Source organism: Salvelinus fontinalis, chromosome 1 (assembly GCF_029448725.1).
Source record: "Salvelinus fontinalis isolate EN_2023a chromosome 1, ASM2944872v1, whole genome shotgun sequence".
In the NCBI taxonomy this organism is placed as follows: Eukaryota; Metazoa; Chordata; class Actinopteri; order Salmoniformes; family Salmonidae; genus Salvelinus; species Salvelinus fontinalis.
This window is the reverse complement of record NC_074665.1, coordinates 49602310-49618631: the sequence shown is the minus strand read 5'-3', so window position 1 is coordinate 49618631 and position 16322 is coordinate 49602310. Positions and strand designations below refer to the sequence as shown.

The window sequence follows — 16322 nt, the reverse complement described above, 5'->3', positions numbered from 1 at the left end:
GTCATACCAGTAAGCTACTGATCGTTCTGTAACTCTGTTACACAACGAACATAACAAGACATGAACAGTATCATAAACAAACGTTTAGGCCCCAAAAAATCAAAGACTTATTGGGATAAAGAACTTGACGTTGATATGCTCAGTCAATAATATCCATCTTAATAAACTGGTAGGCCTACAGTACTCATAATTCAGTTGAGGTTTCTTCTGGTGTAGAATATATATAGGACATTTAATAGGCCTACAGATATTAAATGTTTATTTTGATTGATTGCATGTACAAGGCACATCTGTTTTTTTGCACAATCTTGCTTGTTGAAGGGTGGCGAAGGATTCCTAAGGTATGTCTTCTTGAACAACATGACATTGATGAATGTGTAACAGGGTATGAGGGGGAAAGGCACAGGTTTATGGAATGTGTGAAAAAGTACTGTGTTCGATCAACAATAACAGTATTAGTCTGCATAAATAGTGCCGACTGTAATAGCAATGAATAATCCACTCCTAGCATGAACACATTGGATGAAATACTCAACCCATTTGCACTTACCAATACTCTTAACAGTCAAGAGGCAAGAGTGTGTATACTATGATTGGAGTGTCAGATCCTAACAGATTGGGATATCATATCAATTATCATACGCTTGTACTGTAAGATCAGCAGCACAGGGTGTACAATCACAAAACCATAGGAAATATACATCTGTGAGTTTGGACAATGACGCTTTTCACAGGCAGTTGACATCCCCAGTCTCAGAGTCTGAGGCCTTGTCTTTGTCCCCCTTGGTGGGCACACTGCTGTACTGGCACTGGGGGACCACATTGTTAACACTGGCAGGCTTTGGTGGGGAGACCTGCTGCCCCTTTAGCACCTTTCTGTCCAGCCAGTAGAAAGACACCATGAGGAATACAGCTGATGAGGCAACAGTCCCACTGCAGGCGAAGAAGACGTAAAAATACTCCCCAGTTCTGTCCACCAGGATTCCTGTAACAACAACATAAACAACAATATCAGGAGCCAATCAGCATTAGTAAAGCCCCAGCAGTGCATGACAGACAGTTCATGATGACATAAGGGCATAACTACAACAATAACAGAGTATTACCACAGAACTTCCTAAACCCGGAAACGCTTGTAAAGCAGACCAGGCCGGGGTTTGAAAACTCATTGAGAGAAGTGAAACATTCTTCCTTAGTTGTTCATTTTCTTAAAATGTAAAAGGCACAACCTAGACTAGAGCCTATGTCTTAAGCAGTTGAACATGTTATTACTCCAACCTGATGAAAGTGACACGTTTCCATTTTCGTCATAAACAACCATATCGAAGGTGAGCCTTTGATTTTGATGGCTTGCATATGCACAGTTCGGCGCAAGATGACCGTTAGACCCAATGACGTGTTTCTGCGCATGAGCTTAGCTAGCCAACGTCGCCATGACATCGCTTGCAAGTGTGATCGGGAAATTCTATTGGAAAAGCAGTTCCATACTATGCGGTCTTTGATTCTACCATTGCACAGTGAAACTCAACCAACTACATAAGCAGTCATACAGAAGTAGGTTGCATACCTGACATTTGAGCTGGAATGCCTCCTCCCCAGGAAAGAGGGAGCTGAACATTTCATTCTTATTCAAGTTTGTCTTCAAGACCCCCGCAACATGCACAAACAGGCACGAGCACAAAGGGACACACATATTCATGTACACACACACACGGACACACACACACACACGGACAAGCAAACACACACAGCCTGGTTTCCCTTGGACACACATGATTGGTTGGATGTCCGTGGAATCCAAGCAACAGGATATGCTCCTTGCCTCTGACCACAGCCTGTGTTATGCCTAGCACTCCTTCAAGTTACACTACAACACTTACTTGATGAATGTGTTCATCATTGAATAGGACATCTCCTCGCCTGGTTTTCATGGAGGGGAGGCACACACACACACGCACACGCACACACGCCTCAGGGAGTTCGGTACCTGCGAGCGGGGGCCCGATCAGTAGCGTGACACTCTCCATGATGGCGAGCAGGCCCAGGGCAGCGGGGAAGTGACTCATATCCAACGTATCCATGAGGACGGTGAACATCAGCGAGCCCACCACGCTCATGGACAGGCCGTAGGTCACCACGTACACCAGCAGCACGGGGAAGCTGGCATCGATACAGCAGATACTATTACTCAGCCCGTTCATCAGCAGAGCAGCAGAGAACACGTAGATGTGGCGCCCCTTGAACCAGGGCAGACTGAAGAGCAGGCCAATGGGCGGCCGCACCACGATGTTGACGATACCCAGGATGGAGAGGAGGAGGGCGGCCCGGCTCTGCTCCATGTCGTGGGCCGTGGCGTAGGGCACAAGGTAGATCAGAGGCACCATGAAGCCAAGCATCATCCAAGTTATGCCCACAGCGTACATGCGGTAACGCAGGTTGTTACATAAGAGGTCAAAGGCCATGTGATGGTGAAAGGCGGCCTTCAGAACGGCCCACAAGGCCCTCATCCTCCCCTTTGGCTTCTCCTCCTCCGGCTGAAGAGGCCCGTGGTTCATCAGGGGCCTCATCACAGCTCCACACACACAGCAGTTGAGCAGGACGGCCCCCAGAACCAGAAAGCTCCCCCGCCAGCCCAGCTCAGTGTGGAGGTAGTTTCCCAGGAGGGGCAGGGTGCACAGGCCCAGGGCAGTGCCCGTGGACGACATTGCGTTGGCAAAAGCCCGCCGCCGCACAAAATAGTGCCCGAGAATAGTCACTGCGGGCTGGAAGCTGAAGCAGAATCCAAGTCCTGTCAAAGGAGAAGACAATGAATAAGGCACATGGCTGAATGCATGGGAGAAGGTAGAGGTTGCCCCTAACCACTAATACAGGGTGTGATTTTTTTTTACCTTCCCTAAAAATAAAGATTTTAAAGATTGGGATGTAGCATTATCTGATTCTAGATCTGTTGTTAGGGGTTAACTGCTTTGTGGAGTGATACATTTTTTTTTTTAGGAGGTTAGTGACCTGTAATAACCCCAGCTGTGACGTAGAGCTCAGTGATGGTGTGGGTAAATGAGCTGGCCGCCATTCCAAGACCACTCAGGACCCCACCCACCATCACCGTCGTCCGGCAACCAAACCTCTCCACCATTACACTGCAGAATGGACCTAAAGGAGGAGACATGCTATTGGTTAAACACACAAAGACCTCAAAGAAAGTACAGTAAAACTTAGAGCCTTAGGTACAAGGGAATTTCCCTAATCCAACAATCTTAGCATAACTGCCCTCTATGGCTATATTTATCTTAAACAAAGTGGTGGTTTGTGCAGGGCCTTTTGCACCAGATGGGACCCCAAGCACAACCCTAAAGAGATACAATCTTATAGTAAACTGAACAACGTTTGGGTTGTGTTTCACTGCTAGGATCATATAACTGCGGTTGAGTGAAAACAGAAGGGTCAATGCTCTGCGAGAACCCGCCCCACACCCACACACACCCCCTTCTTATTTTAGCCTCTCCTATTGTCATGCTTACTAGAAGGACATCTGTGGAAGCAATCATTGCAGTGGGTGCACCAGACTCAACATTAAAGACAACCATGTCTCATTGGCTCCTTGTCTATATTCAGTTTTTTATTGCATTGGAGTCAATCAAGCTTTGGCACAAACATGGAGTTCCTGGTAAGATGCCAGTAAGCAGTGGTGTAGTGGTACATGGAAAAGTGTGTATACTCTAATTTGTTCCAAAATTTCCCAAATGGCCCACCCGGTGAAGGAAAAGCACCCTTGTGTGAAAAATGCTATGAGAAACAGTGACATACACACTGAATGACCTAAAATTATAAATCCCATATTGGTCTTTCACAGTCAGGCCAACCTGTACTGTGGAAGGTAGACTAATAGTAGGCTTACTATTGAAACATAAATGAGATAAATGAGACAGTCAACTGAGTCAGACATATTTTGTGTGAAGTTTTCGCTCTGTCACACTTTTTTAAATTAGAAGTTAAGTCCACAACCATGCTTAAACCACATCAGGAGACCACTTGAGGTCTGGGGACAATCTAATAAATTATGATTTGAGTGTAGTTACCTTTCAATTCAACTGTGCCGGCACATAGCACTGTTGTTTGGTTAGTGTGTGTCTTGAGCACACATGGAGGTTGGAAAACAAATGGCCACTGGATTGATGCAAATAATTATGATATCATTCTGCCAGGTAGGCATACACTCTTAGAAGAAAGGGTTCTGGATAGAACCAAAAGGGGTTCTATGCTTGCTTCATATATGGCACTCCTTAAGGTTCTATATACAGTAGAACATAAATTGGTTCCATATAGAACCTCAAAGAACCCTACAAAAGGTTTCTATATAGAAATTGTAGAAGTGCCAAATACAGTGCCTTCAGAAAGTATTCAGACCCCTTGACTTTTTCCACATTTTGTTACATTACAGCCTTATTCTAAAATTGATTAAATACATTTAAATCCTCAGCAAACTACACACCTCATGACAAAGCGAAAACATTTTTTTCTAGAATGTTTGCAAATAAACAGAAACACCTTATTTACATAAGTATTCAGATCCTTTGCTATGAGACTCGAAATTGAGCTCAGGTGCATCCTGTTTCCATTGATCATCCTTGAGATGTTTCTACAACCACAAGTCCACTTGTAGTAAATTAAATTGATTGGACATGATTTGGAAAGGCACACAGCTGTCTATATAAGGTCCCACAGTTGACAATGCATGTCAGTTCAAAAACCAAGTCATGAGGTCGAAGGAATTGTCCATAAAGCTCCAAGACAGGATTGTGTCGAGGCACAGATCTGGGGAAGGATACCAAAACATTTCCGCAGCATTGAAGGTTCCCAAGAAGACAGTGGCCTCCATCATTCTTAAATGGAAGAAGTTTGGAACCACCCAGACTCTTCCTTGAGCTGGCTGCCTGGCCAAACTGAGCAATAGAGGGAGAAGGGCCTTGGTCAGGGAGGTAACCAAGAACCCGATGGTCACCCTGACAGAGCTCCAGAGTTCATCTGTGGAGATGGGAGAACCTTCCCGAAGGACAACCATCTCTGCAGCACTCCACCTTTATGGTAGAGTGGCCTTTATGGTAGAGTGGCCAGACTGATGCCAATCCTCAGTAAAGGGCACATGACAGCCCGCTTGGAGTTTGCAAAAAGGCACCTAAAGACTCTCAGACCATGAGAAACAAGGTTGTCTGGTCTGATGAAACCAAGATTGAATTCTTTGGTCTGAATGCAAAGCATCATGTCTGGAGGAAACCTGGCACTATCCCTACGGTGAAGCATGGTGGTGGCAGCATCATGCTGTGGGGATGTTTTTCAGCGGCAGGGACTTGGAGACTAGTCAGGATAGAGGGAAAGATGAACGGAGCAAAGTACAGAGAGATCCTTTATGAAAACCTGCTCCAGAGCTCTCAGGAGCTCAGACTGGGAAGGTTCACCTTCCAACAGGACAATGACCCTTAGCACCCAGCCAAGACAACACAGGAGTGGCTTCCCGACAAGTCTCTGTATGTTCTTTATTGGTCAAGCCAGATCTCTGACTTAAACCTGATCGAACATCTTTGGAGAGACCTGAAAATAGCTGTGCAGCAACGCTCCCCATCCAACCTGACAGAGCTTGAGAGGATCTGCAGAGGAGAATAGGAGAAACCACCCAAATACAGGTGTGCCAAACTTGTAGCGTCATACCCAAGAAGGCTCGAGGCTGTAATTGCTGCCAAAGGCACTTCAACAAAGTACTGAGTAAAGGGTCTGAAGACTTATGTAAATGTAATGTGTAATGTGTTATATTTTTTATAAAATCTGCAAAAAATTTAAAAAACTTTTTGCTTTGTCATTATGTTTTTTTTATTTAACTAAACAAGTAAGTCAGTTAAGAACAAATTCTTATTTACAATGACGGCCTAGGAATAGTGAGTTAACTGCCTTATTCAGGAGCAGAACAACAGATTTTTACCTTGTCAGCTCGGGGATTCGATCTAGCAACCTTTCGGTGACTGGCCCAACGCTCTAACTACTAGCCTACCTGCCGCCCCGTGTGTAGATTGATGAGCTAGTTAACATTTAATTGAGTACGTTTTAGGGAAAGCGTTTCCATCTACCAGAAGACAGTTATATTTTTCCTGTTCCTTAATGGTTTGAAACCTGGACATTTTACTTCATTTATAAGGCATGTGTTACCTTGCTTTAAAAGTAGCCTATAGCCAAAATCCCACCATAGAAACGTGGAGGCAATTATTTTATAAAGACTTCCACATACAGTGGGGCAAAAAAGTATTTAGTCAGCCACTAATTGTGCAAGTTCTCCCACTTAAAAAGATGAGAGAGGCCTGTAATTTTCATCATAGGTATACTTCAACTATGACAGACAAAATGAGAAAAAAAAATCCAGAAAATGACATTGTAGGATTTTTTATGAATTTATTTGCAAATTATGGTGGAAAATAAGTATTTGGTCACCTACAAACAAGCAAGATTTCTGGCTCTCACAGACCTGTAACTTGTTCTTTAAGAGGCTCCTCTGTCCTCCACTCGTTACCTGTATTAATGGCACCTGTTTGAACTTGTTATCAGTATAAAAGACACCTGTCCACAACCTCAAACAGTCACACTCCAAACTCCACTATGGCCAAGACCAAAGAGCTGTCAAAGGACACCAGAAACAAAATTGTAGACCTGCACCAGGCTGGGAAGACTGAATCTGCAATAGGTAAGCAGCTTGGTTTGAAGAAATCAACTGTGGGAGCAATTATTAGGAAATGGAAGACATACAAGACCACTGATAATCTCCCTCGATCTGGGGATCCACGCAAGATTTCACCCCGTGGGGTCAAAATTATCACAAGAACGGTGAGCAAAAATCCCAGAACCACACGGGGGGACCAAGTGAATGACCTGCAGAGAGCTGGGGCCAAAGTAACAAAGCCTACCATCACTAACACACTACGCCGCCAGGGACTCAAATCCTGCAGTGCCAGACGTGTCCCCCTGCTTAAGCCAGTACATGTCCAGGCCCGTCTGAAGTTTGCTAGAGAGCATTTGGATGATCCAGAAGAAGATTGGGAGAATGTCATATGGTCAGATGAAACCAAAATATAACTTTTTGGTAAAAACTCAACTTGTCGTGTTTGGAGGACAAAGAATGCTGAGTTGCATCCAAAGAACACCATACCTACTGTGAAGCATGGGGGTGGAAACATCATGCTTTGGGGCTGTTTTTCTGCAAAGGGACCAGGACGACTGATCAGTGTAAAGGAAAGAATGAATGGGGCCATGTACCGTGAGATTTTGAGTGAAAACCTCCTTCCATCAGCAAGGGCATTGAAGATGAAACGTGGCTGGGTCTTTCAGCATGACAATGATCCCAAACACACCGCTCGGGCAACGAAGGAGTGGCTTCGTAAGAAGCATTTTCAAGGTCCTGGAGTGGCCTAGCCAGTCTCCAGATCTCAACCCCATAGAAAATCTTTGGAGGGAGTTGAAAGTCCGTGTTGCCCAGCAACAGCCCCAAAACATCACTGCTCTAGAGGAGATCTGCATGGAGGAATGGGCCAAAATACCAGCAACAGTGTGTGAAAACCTTGTGAAGACTTACAGAAAACGTTTGACCTCTGTCATTGCCAACAAAGGGTACATAACAAAGTATTGAGATAAACTTTTGTTATTGACCAAATACTTATTTTCCACCATAATTTGCAAATAAATTCATAAAAAATCCTACAATGTCATTTTCTGGATTTTTTTTCTTATTGTGTCTGTCATAGTTGAAGTGTACCTATGATGAAAATTACAGGCCTCTCTCATCTTTTTAAGTGGGAGAACTTGCACAATTGGTGGCTGACTAAACACTTTTTTGCCCCACTGTATGCGCTCTCCTGTGCTATTGGTTTTCAACTCAACTTTCTTTCATTGTTTAGCAGCCAAAGCCATCATCCTAGTCATATTAGCAACCCATGATAGTTATTGCATCTTTAGATCTCACCTTCAAAATGTCTAAGATATATTTTAATTTCTGTCCATGAAACCGCTTGCATGTGAGGTGATTATTTTAAAACTGTGTTTTCCCGCAAATTGCAATTTGGAACATTTGCGCGTATGCCTACCGCCATGTGCACATTGCTGCGCTTAAAAATGTGAAAAATTGTTTATAAACATTTTAAGATAAACATTCTAAAATATATATATTTTGATACACCATATACCTCAAAACTATTTTGATACGCATTGCGGGGATTAAGAAGTGAGTATACGCAATGCTCACCAAAAAAGTGGTTATACGGAAAAGTACAAAATTGTCATACTTGAGTAAAAAGCAAAAAGACACCTTAATAGAAAATGACTCAAGTAAAAGTGAAAGTCACCCAGTAAAATACTACTTGAATAAAAGTCTTAAATGTACTTAAGTACAGTGGTTGAAAATGCACTCAATATCATACTTAGTGGAGCCAAGTGCTGCACCAAAGGGAACTGAAGGCAACAAGTAGAAAAAACTGTAAGGTCGATGGAAAGTTCACCCTGACACTGCAAGGTCATTGAAATAAGTAATGTACCAGCTTACTGATTTGCTCCACACATTGCTCAGTTTATCTTTTGACTCATCTTAATTCAGTTCGGGTGATTTCTTTGTTGTTGTTGCGTTAAGGCAATGGACATGCACGCACACGACTTTCCCAGATGTTTAGGGCTTGAAGCCCAAACAGAAATAGAACCCCTGTGAGTGGCTGACCAAAGGCAGCTCATGTGGCACTACACAGCGTTAGTGTGTGTATAAGGGTGAGAGACCATCCCCTGAAATCTCACTATCAAATAAACAAACAGGGGATGTGTTGATTCTCATAATGGAGGCCTTTTCCATGGGTTTAGTGTCTGTCTGCCTGATCTGACCAGTCACTATTAGACTGCAAACCTCAGCACTGTAAATCAAATGTGTACACTAGAGGTCGACCGATCATACCGATACCGATTATTGGAGGACCAAAAAAAGCCGATACCGATTAATCGGCCGATTTGAATATTTATTTGTAATAATGACAATTACAACAATACTGAATGAACACTTATTTTAACTTAATATAATATATTAATAAAATCAATTTAGCCTCAAATAAATAATGAAACATGTTCAATTTGGTTTAAATAATGCAAAAACAAAGTGTTGGAGAAGAAAGTAAAAGTGCAATATGTGCCATGTAAGAAAGCTAACGTTTAAGTTCCTTGCTCAGAACATGAGAACATATGAAAGTTGGTGGTTCCTTTTAACATGAGTCTTCAATATTCCCAGGTAAGAATTTTTGGGTTGTAGTTATAGGAATTATAGGACTATTTCTCTCTATACGATTTGTATTTCATATACCTTTGACTATTGGATGTTCTTATAGGCACTTTAGTATTGCCAGTGTAACAGTATAGCTTCCATCCCTCTCCTCGCCGCTACCTGGGCTCGAACCAGGAACACATCGACAACAGCCACCCTCGAAGCTGCGTTACCCATGCAGAGCAAGGGGAACAACTACTCCAAGTGTCAGAGCGAGTGACGTTTGAAACGCTATTAGCGCGCACCCCGCTAACTAGCTAGCCATTTCACATCGGTTACACCAGCCTAATCTTGGGAGTTGATAGGCTTGAATTCATAAACAGCAGAGCTGCTGGCAAAACGCACGAAAGTGCTGTTTGAATGAATGCTTACGAGACTGCTGGTGGTGCCCACCATCGCTCAGTCAGACTGCTCTATCAAATCATAGACTTAATTATAACATAATAACACACAGAAATACGAGACTTAGGTCATTAATATGGTCGAATCCGGAAACTATCATCATCTCGAAAACAAAACATTTATTCTTTCAGTGAAATACAGAACGGTTACGTATTTTATTTAACGGGTGGCATCAATCAGTCTAAATATTCCTGTTACATTGCACAACCTTCAATGTTATGTCATAATTACGTAAAATTCTGGCAAATTAGTTCGCAATGAGCCAGGCGGCCCAAACTGTTGCATATACCCTGACTCTGCGTGCAATGAACGCAAGAGAAGTGACACAATTTCACCTGGTTAATATTGCCTGCTAACCTGGATTTCTTTTAGCTAAATATGCATTTTTAAAAATATATACTTCTGTGTATTGATTTTAAGAAAGGCATTGATGTTTATGGTTAGGTACACGTTGGAGCAACGACAGTCCTTTTTTGCGAATGCGCATTGTATAGATTATATGCAATTTAGGACACGCTAGATAAACTAGTAATATCATCAACCATGTGTAGTTATAACTAGTGATTATGATTGATTGATTGTTTTTTATAAGATAAGTTTAATGCTAGCTAGCAACTTATCTTGCCTTCTTACTGCATTCGCGTAACAGGCGGGCTCCTCGTGAGGCAGGTGGTTAGAGCGTTGGACTAGTTAACCGTAAGGTTGCAAGATTGAATCGCTGAGCTGACAAGGTAAAAATCTGTCGTTCTGCCCCTGAACAAGGCAGTTAACCCACCATTCCTAGGCCGTCATTGAAAATAAGAATGTGTTCTTAACTGACTTGCCTAGTCTTAAAGGAATTTAATTCCTATATGTTCATCAACCAATTCAATTAAAACACTCTGCCCATTCATAAGAATTTGTAAGATACTTATTTGCATAAAATGGACAGAAACCAGTCTCAAAATCAATCAATCAATAGCGTTTATTCTCGAGAGTACTGACCATAGTACAATTTACATCAGGTTATATAATAAAAATGACGTTATAGGTTTTAAAATGTCCTTCCTCCTCTCAGATACAATGGCAGTACAGTATACAAGCCTTCTTATATTGTCTGCCACCTGTTAAACAAAGTACAACCAGCCTAAGGTCTCTCCCCTCCCTGGATAGAGACAGAGTGTCCTGTAATGAACACATCATTCCAGCCAGTCTGATGATAACTCCATTCGTTTCTAACAAGGAACAGAAAGTCCTTGTTCTAATTCTTGACTAAAACTACACACATTATATTCAGTATTATGATTGTAATAATATTCATACATCCATACAGTAACATAGTAGTACTCTGTTTAGTTATAGTTCTAAGTTACATGTATACATAATTTAGTCATTATTCATAAAAATCCCATAACACCTAGTTAAATAAAGGTGTAAAAAAAATATATATATTTTTTTAAATCGGCGTCCAAAATTACCGACTTCCGATTGTTATGAAAACTTGAAATCGGCCCTAATTAATCAGCCACTCCGATTAATCGGTCGACCTCTAGTGTACACAGTGAATGATCACGACAGGCTGAGTGGGTTAGACAATCTGCTTTAAGAGTTTTAAAAAGTAAGGAATTCTTCAACTGTAATAGACTGTCAGTGATTACTGAGCTTACTTTGAGCACATTTCCCTGCAAGCATATATGAATGTGTCACTGCAAAAAGAACCCTGAAAAAACCCTACTTAAAATCAGAAGGTGAATCTATGGAAATCTATGCAAACTAGGATGTGACTCTACTACCATACCTCCAGCATGAAGCACTGATGTCATTATAGAAGGCACCCAGGAAGTCTCTTGGTTGCTGGCCTGGAACTCTGTCTGTAGGTCCGTGTAGAAAATGCCTATGCAGGAGGGGAAGGCCAGAGTCAGGGCTAGCACCAGGATGGTGGACACCAACACCACCCAGCCCCAACCCCCATCAGGTGCAGTGATGGGCCCATCCATGGCCACAGGGACTATGGGTTCAGGCTTGCCATTCTCCACCTCTTCAGATTCCATGATCTCTCCATTCTTCTGCCCCATGTTATGTGTCTGCTCAGGTGCCTTGCTCTCCATCTGGAGGCTGTCACAGTCCCCTGCCACCTTGCTGCCTTTCCTCAGGTTCATCCTCTGCTCAGCTGCTGAGGAAATGCCCTAGTAGTACAGTAGCTTGCCATGGTGAATGACACTCACTAATATATTCCATCTCACAGTGTATCTCCTCAGCAATGAACATGCCTGTTAATAGGTGGGGAAAAACATGAGCAACCCGATTTGTCCTCTGGCTACGTTGTGTAGTCTTGTTGTATCAAAGCATTAGACACACAATTTGCATAGCTTGTGGTAAAAACTATCCAGCTGTCACTTCATAAATAGGAAAATACTAACTTTTCCAAGGTCTAGTGTAATTCTGTATGCATGAAAATAAGGGCTGATTTCCACTATTGTTAAAGATTGATGATATTTACTAGAAGAGAGAGACCAAGTTGAGACGCTAGACCAGGTGGATAAGGTATGATATTTAAGGCAGTTTAATAAGTTGCAAAGATATCTGACAACACGTGCACGGGCTCGTCCATTTAGCTCAGAGGGAGCTAGCAGGAGGAGCCCCGACTCATATTGTGCAATACATTTTATACAGTGAAATGACGTAGGTAGATTCTAGTAGTTCTGCTCTCCTGACTGGTCGCTGTGAGTGGAGGGCGGTCCCCTTCAGGCTAATATCAATGTTCCATTGGTTCTCAGTAGTGTTCTTTGTCCTTGGAACTCCCGCCTGAAACAGGGGTTTGTGTGTGTGTGTGTGTATGCATGCGCATGCTCGTTGAGTGCCATGCCGGTCTGGGTTGTCTCTTGTATTGACAAGATGTTGAAGCAGACACCAGCAACTGGCGCCTGAGGTCAGAGCGCCCCCCTGAGGTCAGAGCTCATAAATGGTTTGTGTCAGCCATCTCTCTGTGTGTGTGTGTGGGAGTAAGGTTAGTATCTGGCACAGGCAGAACTGGTTCATCTGTGGGGTGCAGCAAAGTGTTACAACCACGTCTGCTTTAATAATGAAGGCATTATAACAATATTATAGCTAACACTATCGGTGTCTGTTAATGAAGGGGGTAGGGAATAGGATATAGATATATGGCACTGGCACATATCTGCATGTGCTTGAGGAAGTAAAAAAATTCAAATGAATGGCCTACTGTGAAAAACATTTTTCAGTTATGATTTATGTCTGTAATCTGTTAGTTTAGTGGTATTCCTTACCAAAAAAAGATTGCCGTTTTGAAACTGCAGTAAAAATGCATTAACTGCAGTCAACTGTGTTATTCTGGACGCAGTGACTGCTGGTATACTGCCCCCTGACTGCCGGTGTACTGCACTCTGACTGCCGGTGTACTGCACTCTGACTGCCGGTGTACTGCACTCTGACTGCCGGTGTACTGCACTCTGACTGCCGGTGTACTGCACTCTGACTGCCGGTGTACTGCACTCTGACTGCCGGTGTACTGCACTCTGACTGCCGGTGTACTGCACTCTGACTGCCGGTGTACTGCACTCTGACTGCCGGTGTACTGCACTCTGACTGCCGGTGTACTGCACTCTGACTGCCGGTGTACTGCACTCTGACTGCCGGTGTACTGCACTCAGACTGCCGGTGTACTGCACTCTGACTGCTATCTTTTTTCGTAGAATTATTTTATTTTACTTTTTTCGAATTATGAGTGCAACTGTGCGTAATTAGGCTTTAAGATGTCCAAACATAGCCTCTAATTCGCATTTAGGCACACATTGACGACATAATGAGATGCACGTAATTTAGCTGTCCTTTATCCAATTTGAACGCCTCAATGTGTGATCCCACTCTTCAAAGACGGTACACTACAGTGTATGCAATTTGGGCCAGAGCGGTGAAATCCAATTCAATGTTAAGTAACATTTAGTTATTGTCAGACGTTGTAGTCGCTTTGGCACTCTAGTAGCCTACCCACGTGGAATGTCAATTTATTTGATATTAGGAATCTTAACTGTTGGAGATATCCGGGCCAAGAAAGACAGGAGTTCGGATGGATCGACGTCTAATTACTAGAGCGACTACTTTGAATCTATGTACAGCAACAGCACAACAATAATAGGCTAGGATTGTGAGAAAACAGTTTGCCTGCCCTATAGTTTACTCTCTTATTATTGTTGAAGATTATCTTCATGGCTCAAATACTTGACGTCAAAATACATAGGTTACATTTAATTTAAGTCCAGTCTCAAAATAAAAACACTGACATAACAGGCAAGATCACTTGTTTTCAGTAGACTATCACATTGCTCACCAAATTGATGTCGGCTAAAAAACCTTGTTTACACTAACACGTTAGCGCAATTTTCTTACCCTTTGCGGCTACTCATTATACCTGACGACCATTAGCCTTCTCCGTTTCGATTATTTTTACCCTCTCTACCACATCATAAACAAGCCAGCTGTAAATCCTAGTCCCTGCCATTGAGCAACAATAACGTGTTATGGGTGGGAGGAGACAGGATGTACGAGCGTTGATGGATGTTTATGGATGTTCACAAATTAAATTACGGACACTCACATTTTTGGCCGTTGGTAGGCTACTGTTAATCCAGACCAATCTGTCGTGTAGCCTAATGTGGTCGAAGAAATTGCAATGCGAGGCGCTTCCTTATGTTTTCACAGGAGGTTGGTGGCACCTTAATTGGGGAGGACAGGCTCTTGGTAATGGCAGGAGCAGAATATGTGTAATGGTATCTCTGTGTTTTATGCCATTCATTTCATTCCAGGCATTATTATATGCTGTCCTCTCAGCAGCCTCCACTGGATGGTTTATTTTCTCTGCTGTGTAGGCTACAGTGTTGCCAACTCCTCAGTAAGGAAAGTAGCTATTGGCTGTCCTAAAAGTCGCTAAATGACGTCATCACCTAATTGGCCATGTGCATGTAATTGTGATGGACGCTGTAGGAGAGAAATAAAATCGCGGGAGAGACAAAAAGTGAGTTAACACCCTAAATATGTTTAGAACTACAAATGAACTTTCTTCTGTCAATTATTATTTATTTGTTTATGTCACAATTCCAACCCTCCTCCTTTATCCGGGCTTGGGACCGGCAAAAGTGACCCAAAAGAGACACACTGGCGGAGTTACTTAGTTTTTTATTTTTATTTATTTTAGTTTCGTTTTTTACATTTACATTCCGCTCTGAATGTAAGCCAGGGCGGGATCAGCCAGCGGCGGGTTCCCGCAAGCGCGATTCATTTGCAGTCTGGACGCAGAGGGGTGAACATCTCCTGCTCTGACTGCAGCTGGGAAGGACTGCTGTGCGAGGACTGGGCCGCCTGTGAGTGCTTTGGGACGGGGGTGGGGCCCACGGCAGCACCCGCTGCTCGTTGAGAAGATATGTGCTTTCACCCCATTCTACAAAAGTCTCCAATAACACCAGAAAAAGTTGCTAGATTTGTCGCTAGTCGCTTTTTTGAAAATTTGTCGCTAGAGGAGTCTGAATACTCGCTAAATATAGCGACAAAGTCGCAAGGTTGGCAACACTGGCGCTACTCTGAGCGCAGAAGGAGTCAAATTAACCAGTATGTATTTCATGCTCAGGAGTAAGGAATAGCCTTGTAGCCTGGTCTCATAGACTAGACGTAACATACATAGTACATGTAAATCCGTGACACTTAAATTAGTATGATATGTTATGGTTACGTAAGACAGATGGTTACGTAAAAGGGAATTTCACCCTGGCACTGCCACGGCATATAGTAATTACTATATTAACAACTTTACGTTTTTATCGTAAACATCACAATTATCCAAACCACAAGCTAGAACTAGCACATTTTAATTTCACTGGTAGAATTGGAAAGTTTTGACTCCCTGTGTAATCGTCTGCTCACAGTGAACCACAAAGCCTGGCATTCATAGCGAATGCTGATACCGCCCGCTATGTAGAGGGGGTGTGCACATAAACTTGAATAATGAAAAGGAATATCAGAATTTCTGTAGGCACATTTTTAAAAACGTTTCTTTTTCACTGTTTGTCATCATGCCCGTGTGGTGTTCTGTGCTAGGCTGTGCTAATTGAAAACAAGTGCGAAAATGAGTTCTCACCATTTTACCGACCAGAAATTCAGCCCGATTCTGTAAGCAAATGATGTGGTGACCAAAGGGTATGAGGGATTTTCAGGCTGAACTGATGGGGAATCCATTTCGACAAAAGCTGAAAAGTGATGCGATACCATCTATTTTCTCCCCCTTTCATAACAAAACAGAAGATTCTAAATTGGAGGTAACCTAACGTTAGTTAGCTTGCTAGCCTAGATGGGTATGTTAGCTAGCTAGAGATGGTCGCCTCGCTTCTAGTCCTTAAGAAACTATGCAGTATTTTTTTATGTATTATTTCTTACATTTTTACCCCAGAAAATCTTAAGTCTTATTACATACAGCCGGGAAGAACTATTGGATATAAGAGCGACGTCAACTTACCAACATTACGACCAGGAATACGACTTTCCCGAAGCAGATCTTCTGTTTGGACCACCACCCAGGACAATGGACCTAATCCCAGAAGCCGAC

The 16322-nt window shown here is 42.8% G+C and overlaps 1 protein-coding gene across 2 annotated transcripts; it reads right to left on the bottom strand.

Moving 5' to 3' along the window:
• Nucleotides 1–245: 245 nt before the first annotated feature.
• LOC129857060 (monocarboxylate transporter 6-like) lies at nucleotides 246–14872 on the bottom strand. 2 transcript variants are annotated; one of them, XM_055924977.1, is made up of 5 exons: nucleotides 14325–14872; nucleotides 11508–11979; nucleotides 3007–3150; nucleotides 1988–2788; nucleotides 246–985 (listed from the first exon to the last, which is right to left on the bottom strand). In XM_055924977.1, the coding sequence occupies exons 2-5, from the start codon at nucleotides 11866–11868 to the stop codon at nucleotides 729–731; spliced, it is 1563 nt and encodes a 520-aa protein (XP_055780952.1). In that variant the 5' UTR covers nucleotides 11869–11979; nucleotides 14325–14872; the 3' UTR covers nucleotides 246–728. The 2 variants fall into 2 exon arrangements, with proteins under 2 accessions (XP_055780952.1, XP_055780943.1); XM_055924968.1 differs by having other exon boundaries at nucleotides 11508–12748; nucleotides 14325–14865.
• Between the last annotated feature and the right edge of the window lie 1450 nt (nucleotides 14873–16322).